This window comes from Lygodium microphyllum, chromosome 7, assembly GCF_053477565.2.
Source record: "Lygodium microphyllum isolate KBCC chromosome 7, Lygodium_microphyllum_v1.1.10, whole genome shotgun sequence".
Taxonomy (NCBI): domain Eukaryota; kingdom Viridiplantae; phylum Streptophyta; class Polypodiopsida; order Schizaeales; family Lygodiaceae; genus Lygodium; species Lygodium microphyllum.
The window spans coordinates 159,588,281-159,601,609 of record NC_141141.1 but is presented as its reverse complement, the minus strand read 5'-3'; the positions used below and the strand labels follow the sequence as shown (position 1 = coordinate 159,601,609).

The following is a 13,329-nucleotide window of genomic DNA, read 5'->3' as shown; positions in this document are numbered from 1 at the left end:
CTTTTCCTAATCTTTACATGTCTTATTTATCGGGCCACTCAAATATCTATCAGGTCACTTGGGTGCTTCATGGTAAGGACATGTTTACACCCCATGTGATTCATGGTAAGGACATGTTTTCACCCCATGTTTGCATGGTTGGTTGATGGCGTTCCGTTATTTATAGCTTAATTTATGTTGAGATGAATGAAGAGAAACATATATATCATTATAGATATTGCATTTGTGTGGGTGATCATGGAGCTATGTGGGTGGGTAAGATGTGCTCATGGAGGGGCATGTATGTATTTGTAGAAACAAATAATTATGAGTCAGAAACTTGCATGGACTTATCCCAAGGAATAGATCTTCGAGTCTATGATTTGACTAGAAACTTGCATGGACTTATCCCAAGGAACATCTTCGAGTCTATGATTTGACTAGTAAGACCAAGCTCCGATCCTCTTCCTAATCTTTACATGTCTTATGTATTAGCCACCACTCAAATATTTTTGAGAAAAAATGTTGACTCTCAACCCAATGGGAGCACCCAATTGTCTAAAGATTTGACTAGTAAGACCAAGCTTGAGATTAGTCCTTTTCCTAATCTTTACATGTCTTATTTATCGGGCCACTCAAATATCTATCAGGTCACTTGGGTGCTTCATGGTAAGGACATGTTTACACCCCATGTGATTCATGGTAAGGACATGTTTTCACCCCATGTTTGCATGGTTGGTTGATGGCGTTCCGTTATTTATAGCTTAATTTATGTTGAGATGAATGAAGAGAAACATATATATCATTATAGATATTGCATTTGTGTGGGTGATCATGGAGCTATGTGGGTGGGTAAGATGTGCTCATGGAGGGGCATGTATGTATTTGTAGAAACAAATAATTATGAGTCAAAAACTTGCATGGACTTATCCCAAGGAATAGATCTTGTATAACAATTGAATAAGTGAACCATATCCCCCCAACTAGCAACAACAACAAGGATAAATGGAGAGGCATAAACTCAACACTCCTTGTTTTGATTACTTGTCCCTGGAAAAGTGCAAAAATACACAATAACATAAGTTAAAGTATTGTATTGCTTGAAGCAATTGTCCCTTTTCTAAATTATTGATTACTCTCCTAGTATGTCTAACCAACAAAGCACCATTCCAAGTCTATCTCGTAACCTAGTACATCTAGCCAAGATTAGATAGAGCACCATTCCAAGTCTATTCATAACTCACACTTGTTGGCTTGTGGGGGCTAAAAACTTGTCTAACTTACAATTATCAAAAGTACAATGCAATTTGGTGATGAGGATACATCTAATGCAATATAGTTATCAAAGATACGATAGAGAAAATTGAATTACACCAATCAAAATACATCACCGAGAGAAAAAGTGGATGTGTGTGAAATAGGAACAAAGTTTGATTCTAGTTCCACTATTGTTACCTACCCTCTAATTAATTCCCTACCTAACCTCTAATTAATTCCCACCAACGGATCGATGCCCTTAGTGTAGAGGAGGGAAAGTGGCCCAGTCGGGAGAATCACTCCCCTGTCTTGCGAGGTGCTGCCTCAAGTCTCCATTTGATACCAACTGATCGTATACCAGCAGAGGCGAGGCCATCGCCAGCTCGTTTACATTAAACTGCTTGTCCGCCATCGCCGCGCCCGCCAGCTGTGCTGCTGCCCCTGCTGCGGCCTCGTCTTCTTCACCGCCACGGGCCTTGCGTCCTCCAGCTCTCCTTTGTACATAGTCCCGAAGCCCCCCGCTCCCATCTTCCTTTGCTCCGCGAATTAGTTTTGCGTATCTTCTTTCACTTCTTCCTAGGAGAAGATTAACCTTATTGACTCCCTCCCTTTCCGGCGGCTATGCAGTACCCTTGCAGCTCAAAACCCCCATTCTGCAGGAATCGAAGTATCTCTGCGAGACTCCGCCTCCGTCTCCTATCCAGAACAATGTTCAAGTAATCAAGCCCAATCACGGCCGCGATCATTACAAGCGATGCTGTTAAAAGGTATGTCCAGATATCAATCACTTACATAAGAAACACTAGCTGGGAACGCATCGTCGACAGTCATCCAATTGAGGACTTGAAGACGAATAGCTCATTGGCGCTGCAGTACTACGAGGAGAGGACAAAGGCCATAGCATCGACGTGGATATGCCTTCGCGGATCCCATGTCAAGTAAAGAATCAAACTAGCTATTCGTCAATAGGGAGTTTTCGCGCAGGCAAGCTAATAACTAATCGTATTGTAAAAACGTTTAAACTAGAAATCATATGGTTTCTGATCATATGTTTGTATGGATTTTGTAATGCAGTGTGGTGAAAGGCGATGGACAAAAGACCAAACAGTCATCCAATCGAGGCTAAAGAAAGAGTGTTTGCGCTGATTAAGAGCTCCAAATGCACCGCAAGTGGATGGGGGGTCGAATGATGGACTATATTGTAAGAATTTGACTCAAAGTGAGACCAGCGATCATCAGCGCATGAACTGTTATGAACATGCAAGTGGAGCTATGCAAGTGGAACATGCAAGGTTCATCTTAAGGTTCAACTTAAGGTTTCGTAACAACCATTGATTCTTCTTCTTAAGGTATGCATCGACCATTTCCTTCTTCTAGCACGATACCACTTGTTAATGCTTGTTCCAAGGGTTCCAAGGGCCTCATTGATCCTTGCTTGAGGCTCAATTAATCTAGCAAGAGCAATAACACATCAACCCAATTAGCATGAACTATGCCTATTTTCAAGTCTATATCCCTAATCTACAAAAACCATCAAATCATTCCTTGCTCCACTCCAGTGCTTGATAAACACTTTAGCTTTCTACCTGACATTGGTGTTTGGAGCTCCCTAACCTCTATCGTTGTTATTATACACAAAAAATCTATTGTATACAGGTTCAAGTTAGTTTTTTGCGAGTGTTTGGAACTCATTTATGTTGCTATTGGTACTCATGTATTGTTGCTTGAATGTTTGGAGGATGTATTGAAGTGTTTCTTGAGGTGTTTTGAGCTTGTTTGGGTTAGTTTTGATAGGCTATTCATTGTTGTAACAATGTGGACAACAAGCCTTTTTACTAAGAATGTTTATGCCTATTGTGTCCACTAGTCTTTCTGGTATACTACATGTATACCATGATGTATACTACATGTATACCATGCTTGGGAAAGGATAACTGCTGTGATGGGCCTTATTTATAGCCCTAGGGACACGACCTTCCTATCCTAGCAAGGTTTTGTAATATCTGACTTTGCTTGTTTTCAGGAGATGTCCAACCATGCTTGGGAAATGATAACTGTTGTGATGGGCCTTGTTAGCCCTAGGGACACGATCTTCCTATCTAAGCTGGGTTTTGTTATCTCTTGTTTACTTTTTATCCTAGGTTTTCTCGAGCATAAGTTTACTTTTTATCCTAGGTTTACTTTTTATCCTAGGGATGAGCATCAAGCTTCAATTGAGTTTCAAGATAAAATGCTTAAAATTCTTTTTGGTGATATGGTCAGTTCTGATCCCCCCCAAGCACATATGGACAATATATATATGCCAAGCTTGGCCAAACTACTAGTGCAAATTCCTAACACATGGGATGGAGACTTGAATGGTATAAATATTCCTACCAATCTATATCGTATTGCGAACCAATAAAACATGATGTCACATATATAAAGTTATGCTTGAGATTGCCTTGAGTAACTACATTTGGCTTTTGGTGGTTTCCTTCATTGTAGACTTGAGATTTTAGTAGCTTCTCGCATACCCATTAGACCGACTATGATGTGGTTTTTACCACACTATGATGTTGAAGCCTTTCTGAAATGCCAACCTTTATGTGACATTAGATACACTAAGGGAGAATCAGAACCACAGCAAGTAATTTCTGCATGACTGATTAGGTCCATGGATCCTGATAGGAAGGTTCAATTCATTAACGGCTTTTTGGAGTGCCAGTGGCAATCCGTGATGTTTCAGATGGAGACCAGACCAGAAAATACACAGAAATTCCAGTAAATTCGATTTGATATTATCATGTCCTCCGGTCTTATGATGTTTATGATGTTTATTTTGGTTGATTTCATATGTTCTTCATTATAAGATGTTTCTTGTTTCATAAAATTAATCCAGAAATTATCAAAGTACTATATTTAATTCTTATTTGCTTTAGAATTGCTCTAAACATGTATACTTGAAGCATGCTCATTATGTGTGATGGATAGTAGCATGAGCAGAGCCTTTGTGCTGCTCATTTGTGTCTTGTATGTGGATTGCATGGATAAATTTAAAAAAGAGACACATAAGACTATTTATTGGATGTTTCTATGAAAAGATCATAGAAGATTGTCTAGGCTTACACACCTTCTTTCTTGAAAAGAATATGTTTGGGCACTTTAGCATTCATGTTGAGCACACTATGCCACATATTCTAGCATGAAACACCGATGCATTGCAATTGCTTTACTCATACTGAGATTGGTGAGATTGCCTTGAGTAACTACATTTACTCTTTCTAGGGTTGTAAAAAATGCTAGTATCATTGTTAGTGTGGTTCTTTCCACAAGTTCTTTTTCAATAGGGGTCTTTACATTTGGCTTCTGGTGGTTTCCTTCATTGTAGACTTGAGATTTTAGTAGCTTCTTGCATACCCATCTTGTTAGAGACCTAATTTTATGCATCCTTCATCAATCCACTTTGTGTCTTTCTTGATTTTATGTAAATCTTTCATGGGATACTCTTCTTTTGTTCATAGGGTGTCTGCTCCTGGGTTACTAACTCTTCACATTCCTTGCTTATCTATATCGTATTGCGAAACAATAAAACATGATGTCACATATATAAAGTGATGCTTGAGATTGCCTTGAGTAACTACATTTACTCTTTCTAGGGTTGTAAAAAATGCTAGTATCATTGTTAGTGTGGTTCTTTCCACAAGTTCTTTTTCAATAGGGGTCTTTACATTTGGCTTCTGGTGGTTTCCTTCATTGTAGACTTGAGATTTTAGTAGCTTCTTGTATACCCATCTTGTTAGAGATCTAATTTTATGCATCCTTCATCAATCCACTTTGTGTCTTTCTTGATTTTATGTAAATCTTTCATGGGATACTCTTCTTTTGTTCATATGGTGTCTACTCCTGGGTTACTAACTCTTCACATTCCTTGCTTATCTATATCGTATTGCGAACCAATAAAACATGATGTATAAATCAACTTTTCTATATGCTTGGGCATATCAATCTTCTACCTTTGATATGTAACTTTAATATATAGATTGATTATTTTTTATTTATGTTTATGTTTCAGGAAGCCATAATGAATAATTTAAGGAGATGTCAATGCAATTATAAGTGTAGGCATTCAACCCTTGGTTATCAGAATGTTACTAGACAAACTTACTATGCACACAGTCGCAAGGATATGAATGGGATAATACACTCATCAGTTCTGGCTCATCAAGAAGGTCAAAATGCCTCTACCAATGATATTCCTATGAGTGAAGATAACCCTCCTATGGATCAACCATCATCTCACTCTTTGCCTAGACGTAGGCGTTTGTGGTGTACATGCAGAACATATTGTGGAGGTGGACGTATGGTTCCTCACTCAACATATGCAAGACACATGAAAATTGAGGAAAGATTTAAGAGTCTCACTACTAATCTTGGTTTACGTGACTCTCAAGGACTACCACAAGATGACATTCTACTAGAGCATAATGACATGGGAGATGAAGTCCATAATGACCCATCAGATGAGATTGACAATTTAGACGAAAGGGAGGATAATGAGGTGGAACCACAACATGAAGCGTTCGATATGGATGATGTTGAACCATCTTTATTTGACAAAATCGTTCAAAGAATAATTCAATTGCAAGCACTTTGGGATGAGCATCAAGCTTCAATTGAGTTTCAAGATAAAATGCTTAAAATTCTTTTTGGTGATATGGTCAGTTCTGATCCCCCCCAAGCACATATGGACAATATATATATGCCAAGCTTGGCCAAACTACTAGTGCAAATGCCTAACACATGGAATGGAGACTTGAATGGTATAAATATTCCTACTTGTTGGGAGAAACTTGGTATCATGTTCACACGGCTAGGTATGGTTAACTCCCAACGTTATAGGGTATGCCAAGGAAGTGAGAGCTCTATTCATGCACCATTGCTTTATCAGCCAAGCAAGGAGGATAACTACATTAGAGACACAATTGAATGCTTGTGTAACACCAGAAAAGGAGGAAGGAAGAAGTTAAAGCGTGATTTTTCACAATGTTGTGAAAAGTGTTCCAAGTGTTCTCTACCGAGAAAAGATATGCTCTCTTTTGACTATGTCTCCATTAGAGAACAATTGCGTCTACTAACTAGAAGTAGAACTCTATGCCATGAATTGTTGGAAATGTGGAGAAATAAAAACAAATGGTTAACACAGGAGAATACACTTTGTGATTCTACAATAAATGATTTTTGGGATGGTACAAAATGCAAAAGTGTAAATGAATTTTGGAATCCTGAATCATACTTTGAGCTTCCATTGATATGTAATAACATGCATTGCAAACAAGTCTATACAGCTTGGCCTTCTACCCAAAGGTCGCCATTGCTTGATCATTCATGGGATGATATTGAGAGTGCCTACAAGTTTATCTGCAAATCATGTCGAACTCACATACATGGATACAAAAGGATTTGTAAGGTACACTTTATTATCATGCTCATCTTTTTAATTAATATAAATGAAATTTGATATAGGTTACTAAAATGTGGTGTGTTTTGTGATAAATAGGGTGATCCACGCAATTTCGCCTTGTTATTACATTGGGATGGATTCCAAGCCTCAAAGACAACCCAGAAGAATTGTGGAGTTGTTGAAATCAAAATTCTCAATGTTGGAAAGAGCTCCCTTATTGGAGTTATACCGGTTTTATTTATTCAATTCAGTTGCAAAAAAGTTATTGGAAGCTCTAGTAAACTCTTTCACATATTCATGCAGCCATTGATAGATGAATTAGAAAGTCTATTTGTTGATGGATTTGAAGTAGACTTCAATTATCCAGTCACACAGATTGTTGAGCATGAAAATTCTCTTAGTCGAAGATTCATTGCACGTGCTATGCTAATGATGGTAACTGGAGACCATCCAGCTCAGTGCAAGATTGGATCTTTCAAAGATGGTGGTCAATCGTTTTGTCGTAGAGACAAAGCAATAGCCACTTTGGAGGGTGAGGGCTCAGGACGTTACTTTTATGATCAAAATAGATTCCAGTTGAGATATAGACCAATTAAAAGATCAACCAATGAAATGCTTAGTTCTTTGACTATGGCAGAGCGAGCTCTTACCCAAGCAGAAAGAGAAGAGATTTTGAAAGATGCGGGACTTTCTGGTAGATCATGCTTGTGGAGACTATATGAACTCTATGGCTTTGATTTATCCCTGGACCTTGTCTATGATTGCATGCATATTTTGGCTCTAAATTTGTTCTCAAAATATATATGTGCTCTAGTAAGGACTGTGGATAATAGGATGAAAGTAAAAATTGATGAGACAACACATCGTGTCACTAAAGTAACACCATACTCTATTCGTTATGGTCGCTGGCCAAGATATCCTAGTAAGTATTGTGAGAGCTACAAGGCTGAGGAAAATCAAAAGTGGATTCAATGGTGTTTGCCTTATGTACTATGTGAGATTGAAGGTATTCCGAAGGTGTTCTATGACCTAGGATTGATTCTGATAGACATTGCTCATGCTTTTTACAACTACACTCGCGACAATGGTTGGTCTAGAGAAAATATAGACACTTTGAGAGAATTGCTTGGTTCATGGAGAGTAAGCTCTGAGGAGCTCTTAGGATCAAACTCAGCTCCTTTGGAACATGTTGCAGGTATAAATAATTTTTATTTTCTTAACTTTTTCATATATATAGCAATTATATTTCACTTTAATCGTATATATTTTCTTGCCTCACTAAATGTAGGTTTTGGAGAATTCTTGGATGACATTATTCGACATGGTAGTCATGATGCTTTCTGGTGTTATATTTATGAGCGTATGGTCTCAGTATATGTCAATATCAAAACAAATAACAAAGATAATGAGATTTCTTATGCAAACTACCAAAGACGAAGATTCTTTACATGGATATTTATGCATATTACAAAAGACCAACGTGACAGACTTATGCCGTATCAAAGGATGACAAGAGAACTCCACAAAGCTTTACTACCACCTGATGGATACTTAGTGGATTCTAATAGGTACGATGAATGTCCAGAATGGCATGCATCAGGTCTCATGCATGTATCATGTGTGGAGAAAGCAAAAGAAATATGGAGTTTTTTAGAAAAGGCTAATGATTGTGCATGCAAAAGAGTAGCTCTAACAAAGGGAATAACCATAGGAGCAAAGAAGTTAAGACGCAGAGATGCAACTAATGAAGAAAAGAGATATGTTCATCATAGCTTCAACATAGAGGTGGAAACAGTGACAGAATATAAAAAGGTTTTTCTAAAGGGAGAAGTTTATAAAGTGGGAGATAAAGTGGTGGTAAGATGCGATGAAGACTCTAGAGTGGACATAGATGTTGGCCATTGGAAAGCATGCATATCATCATTTTTTTCGTTTGAATGCAATGGTGAAGTGAAACTATTTTTTGGAGCTTATTACTACAGACAATGTATTGTGGTTGAAAGTGGCCATGAAAGTCTAGTTGTGGATACCACTACAGGTATGAGTGTCTTGCAAAATGGTTTTGTTCCATTTTCATGGGATTGTATTAGACCAATACAATCATTGTTACACAAATTTATTCCACTTCAACATGGAAACAATATCATTGCATATGAGACAAAAGATTTGAGACCAAGGTCACGTTTGATTAAGATAGGTTGCATCGGTTGCATTCCTCCTTGGCTAGAGGAAAATGATGTTGTCTATATGAAGTCTCATCTAGATGTTTTATGTGAGCCAAATGACCTCAAATATGCGGTTATAAGAGCAGTACACTATGAAATGAAGCAAGTAAAAGTGGGATGGCTAACTAATGTACACTTGCAAGAAAATATTTGGAAAGTGAGAATAGAGGATCAAGATTGGAAAGATTGGTGGCTATGTGTATCCACGAAAAAGCAATGGCAAGTACTCAAAACAAAAGCAATTGCAATTGGCAACAAAAGAAAGATTGTACCTACTATGTGGCGTTCGCATGAGCATGAGGCAACAATGTTATGACGGTATGTTTATTGAAGTCTTTTGTTTTGTATTGCTTAATGTAATTTACATTTTCAAACATTATGACGGTATGTTTATTGAAGTCTTTTGTTTTGTATTGCTTAATGTGATATACATTTTCAAATATACATTGCAAATACTTTCTTATTGTTACCATGCCTATGTAGGTTTGCCATGTCGACTTCTAATCTAGAGATGATGGCTCTTTTGAAAAAAATGATGAGTGAGGATCCCAAACTACTTGGGCTTGTGGATTCAGTTGTGGAAGAAGTGAAAGGTAACTAACTCTAATAACTAAATTTATACCTAATTTTATTACTATTTTATGTGTTCTAATCCAAGTGCTAAGGAATTAAGTGATTTAGTTTGATATAGTACTTCTTTTTAAAAAATATAAGTCTCTTATGTTTCTAAACTTTGGTTGTTGATGTTTACATAAAGGTAACAAAATCACAAATGCAGGTACAAGAGATAATGGAACAATGAAAGCTAAGGATGTCATTGGCCCTAATGTCTCTTCAAATCACGATACAGGTATATGTCCTTATTTCTACTAAACTTTGAAAATTTAAATTTGTACATATATTACATCTTGCTTTATTAGGTGATTCATTTTGAGATTAACTAGCTTTAATTAGTCTCTTTGCCAAATTTAAAATGTTCATAGTTATTCATATCTTTAAACTTTGAGTAATTGTGTGTATATATATAAACATAGATAAAAGAACAACAAAAGGTGGGAAAAGAGGTAATGTAAGAAAGGGAGATAAGAAGGTTACTTGCGATAATGTTTCTTCAAGTCAAGATGCAGGTACCAACTGTAAGGATAAAAAACTTGTACAAATTTGGTGACCCAAATTGATACACAATATCTAATTACTTTCTTTTGTGTTATTGAAAATTTTCATAACCTTGTATTATCGTGAGCTTTGGTTAACTCTATGTATATATAGGTAAACAAGTTACTAAAGATGACACAAGAGACAATGTAAGAAAGGAAGACATTGAGATTGCTTGCCTTAACACTTCTTCAAGCCAAGAATCAGGTATTATCAGCTTTCTTATGTTGATAATGAGTCATTTTTTGAAATGGTTATACTAACTAATGATATTTGATCACTTGAGTATCAATAGGAGTGATACGCATACCATCATATGATGATATCTATCGGCCACCCATGTTGAAATTTAGAGAAGAGGGTAGACTTTATGGAAAAAAGCTCTTGGCTGAATACTTTAAAAGTCAACACACTGTCATGCTCGAAAATTATCATCGAGTACGTAGGTGGTTTGAATCCTTAAACCCAGATGATCTACGTTATAAAAGTACGGATAAAAAGTATATCATGAAAATTATATCAGAGAATCACCATGAGATTTTACCATTGAAGTTTACTGGATGTGAGTACATATGGAGAGAGAATGACATATATGACTGGTGGAAGGGTACAAAGCAAGATGAAAGAAAGTATTTGAAGAAAAAAGATTTTTTAAAGAAGGTAAGTTGATTGTTACTTTTTTTAATTGGCTTTCCTAATATTTGATGTGTAGATTCTTAGTTATTGAACTATTAATCTTATGACATATAGAGGGAATTATCCACATCTCTTGGAGTGGATGATATAGATAAGCTTCAAAATGTATCAAATGACATAACATCATCAATGGTAAGATGATATGATTTATAAGTTTGATATCATAAGTGTAGGATTGGCTCTTTTTCTCCCATACTCATTTAGGGGTGTCTATTGATGGCAGAGTGAACCATATGTTGCTACTATTGATTCTAATCAACTTGATGTATACATTCCTAGCATGGATGATATTGCGAATGAACAAGGTTTGAAAAAGGTATCTTATAATCTTATATGTTTATCATTTTTGTACCTGATTCCATATATTTTGGAGACATTTGATGTATACACATGATCTTATTTTGTTGATGTAGCCTCTTGAAGAAAGTAGCTCCTTTGAAGGACAACAATACAAGCAAACAGATTTATCCTTGCAGGTAATGCTTTTGAGCTCATATCTAATAACTTTCTTTGAGAATGTCTCTTATACAGATACTTATACATTAACTTTCATTTCCCATAGATGAATATGTTCGTGGAGGAAGAAAAGAGCTTTGAAGAATTTCAATGTTATACATCCGATGAGATTCTTTGCTTTATATTAAATTTAAGATTAACCATATGATTCATGTTCTTAACAGTATCTTATCCTTTACATGCTTAAAATGTAGGATGTTGAAAATGAAGATGAGACACTTGATATGGAAAATTGTGCCAGCTTTTCAAACTTATTGTCACATGGTTTAGACAAAATAATGTACTCAACTAAACGTCAAGAAACTCTGGAACAAAGTATCCATAGTTCAAGCAATGATAAGGTATGTAACTTTTTTTTCTATATAAATGTTTTTAATGTGATTACTAATTTTAGTTTTGAATGTAGGCTAATCCAGATGATGACATTAATGAAACATCTCGAAAAAGTCAAAGAAAGAGGAAGGTATTTGATATATGTTTGTGAAAGAACAATAGCGTTATAGTTTAGTGAATAACTAAAGATATGATTTATTATATAACTATTTATTTTACGTGTTGACTAGCCAAGTGAGAAGATGAAGGATATTTTGCAACAAAGGAGCATGAAACGAGGTACCAGTATCAACGAAAAAGAACCAAAGGTGCTAGATGTAAATGTTTATATTTTGGTTTATGTCATACATGAAAAGCATAATCTAATCTTTTTATTTTATTTGAATTAGGAATTTAAAGATCTCCCAAACCAAGGCATTGAGATTAACATTTCAAATGATACTCAAAGGGTAACTTTATTGTTAATTTATATTTTAATTAGATATATATAATTGTAGTCATGTAGTTGAATTTATAGCTTTGAGATTAACATTTCAAATGATGCTTAAAGGGTAGCTTTATGGTTTATATATATATATATATATATATAATAGTCATGTAGTTAAATTTATGGCTTTTCATATTATAATTCGTGTCATTTAATTATCTATACATAGTATAATAAGTTACTTATTATCTTTTTGTTATTCAATGCAGGTTAATATGACAAAAGAGAACATGGAAACCATACTTTTGAAGTATCTTGGTGTGCCTACAATTCATGATATGTACTTTTCTTTAAAGAGTACATACATGAACCTCAAAAAGATTGAAGCTAGCTTTCGAGTCTTGATTAAGGATACAAAGAAGCCAACAAGTGATGATATGATTAAGGAGATTGTTTATTGGCTACTAGGAAATGGCAAAGTTGTATTAAACAAAAATAGCAATGTGCTTAGTCTAGATGATGTGGAAGTTTTAGCATAACTTCTACTTTGAGTTAAGAATTTATTGCTTTTCAACATATTGGAGATTTGAGGAATTACTCAAACATTTATTACTTTGGAACATATTGGAGATTTAAGGGATAAAACATTCAAGACACGCATGTTGCTTAATTAGTTTTTAGTTCTATGCTCCTTTAAAAGTATTTTCATTTTTCTTTTGGTTGCTAGAAGTAGATGTTGATGTCTTAATTTGTTTAATCTATTTTGATCATTAGATGTATGTTATTGATTCTTACTTAGAAATGATGATATTCTCTATATAAATTTCTAGTCAAAATTTTATTGTGTAATTTCTTGTTTGACATTAGCATGTCTAAGAGTAAGGGCAAAGTAGATAAATTGATAAGGAAAAAAGAGAATTCCCACGGAATTCCCTAGTTGAAAGTACATATAAGTAGGGAATGTAAAAAATAGGAAAAATGAGAGATTTCCTAGTGAGAGTACCTAGGGAATCACATCTAGAATTTTTTTCCTATATATGGAATATCTCTTATATAGGAATTATTCCCTACATAGAAAATTCTGTGTTTTCCTATGTATGAAATATTTCCTACATAGGAATTCCCTATGTAGGAAATATTTCCTACATAGAAAAGGTCTTATGTGATTCCCTACTTATTCTCACTAGGAAATGTCCCATTTTCCCTAGTTTTTACTTTCCCCACTTATATGTATTTTCAACTAGGGAATTCCATGGGGAATTCTCTTTTTTTCCTATATGGGGATCGATTGAAAGTTC

The 13,329-nt window shown here is 35.5% G+C and overlaps 2 protein-coding genes across 2 annotated transcripts; both read left to right on the top strand.

Annotated features, from left to right (window-relative positions):
• The first annotated feature begins 10,177 nt into the window (after positions 1-10,177).
• Positions 10,178-11,301, top strand: LOC148034147 (uncharacterized). The gene is made up of 6 exons (XM_087681018.1): positions 10,178-10,266; positions 10,355-10,719; positions 10,810-10,887; positions 10,979-11,071; positions 11,169-11,231; positions 11,287-11,301. Exons 2-6 carry the CDS (start codon positions 10,399-10,401, stop codon positions 11,299-11,301), a joined length of 570 nt encoding a protein of 189 aa, XP_087537144.1. The 5' UTR covers positions 10,178-10,266; positions 10,355-10,398.
• A 236-nt stretch (positions 11,302-11,537) lies between these two features.
• Positions 11,538-12,655, top strand: LOC148034146 (uncharacterized). Its single transcript, XM_087682435.1, has 4 exons — positions 11,538-11,734; positions 11,835-11,912; positions 11,994-12,053; positions 12,301-12,655. The coding sequence occupies exons 2-4, from the start codon at positions 11,847-11,849 to the stop codon at positions 12,568-12,570; spliced, it is 396 nt and encodes a 131-aa protein (XP_087538561.1). The 5' UTR covers positions 11,538-11,734; positions 11,835-11,846; the 3' UTR covers positions 12,571-12,655.
• The last annotated feature ends 674 nt before the right edge of the window (positions 12,656-13,329 follow it).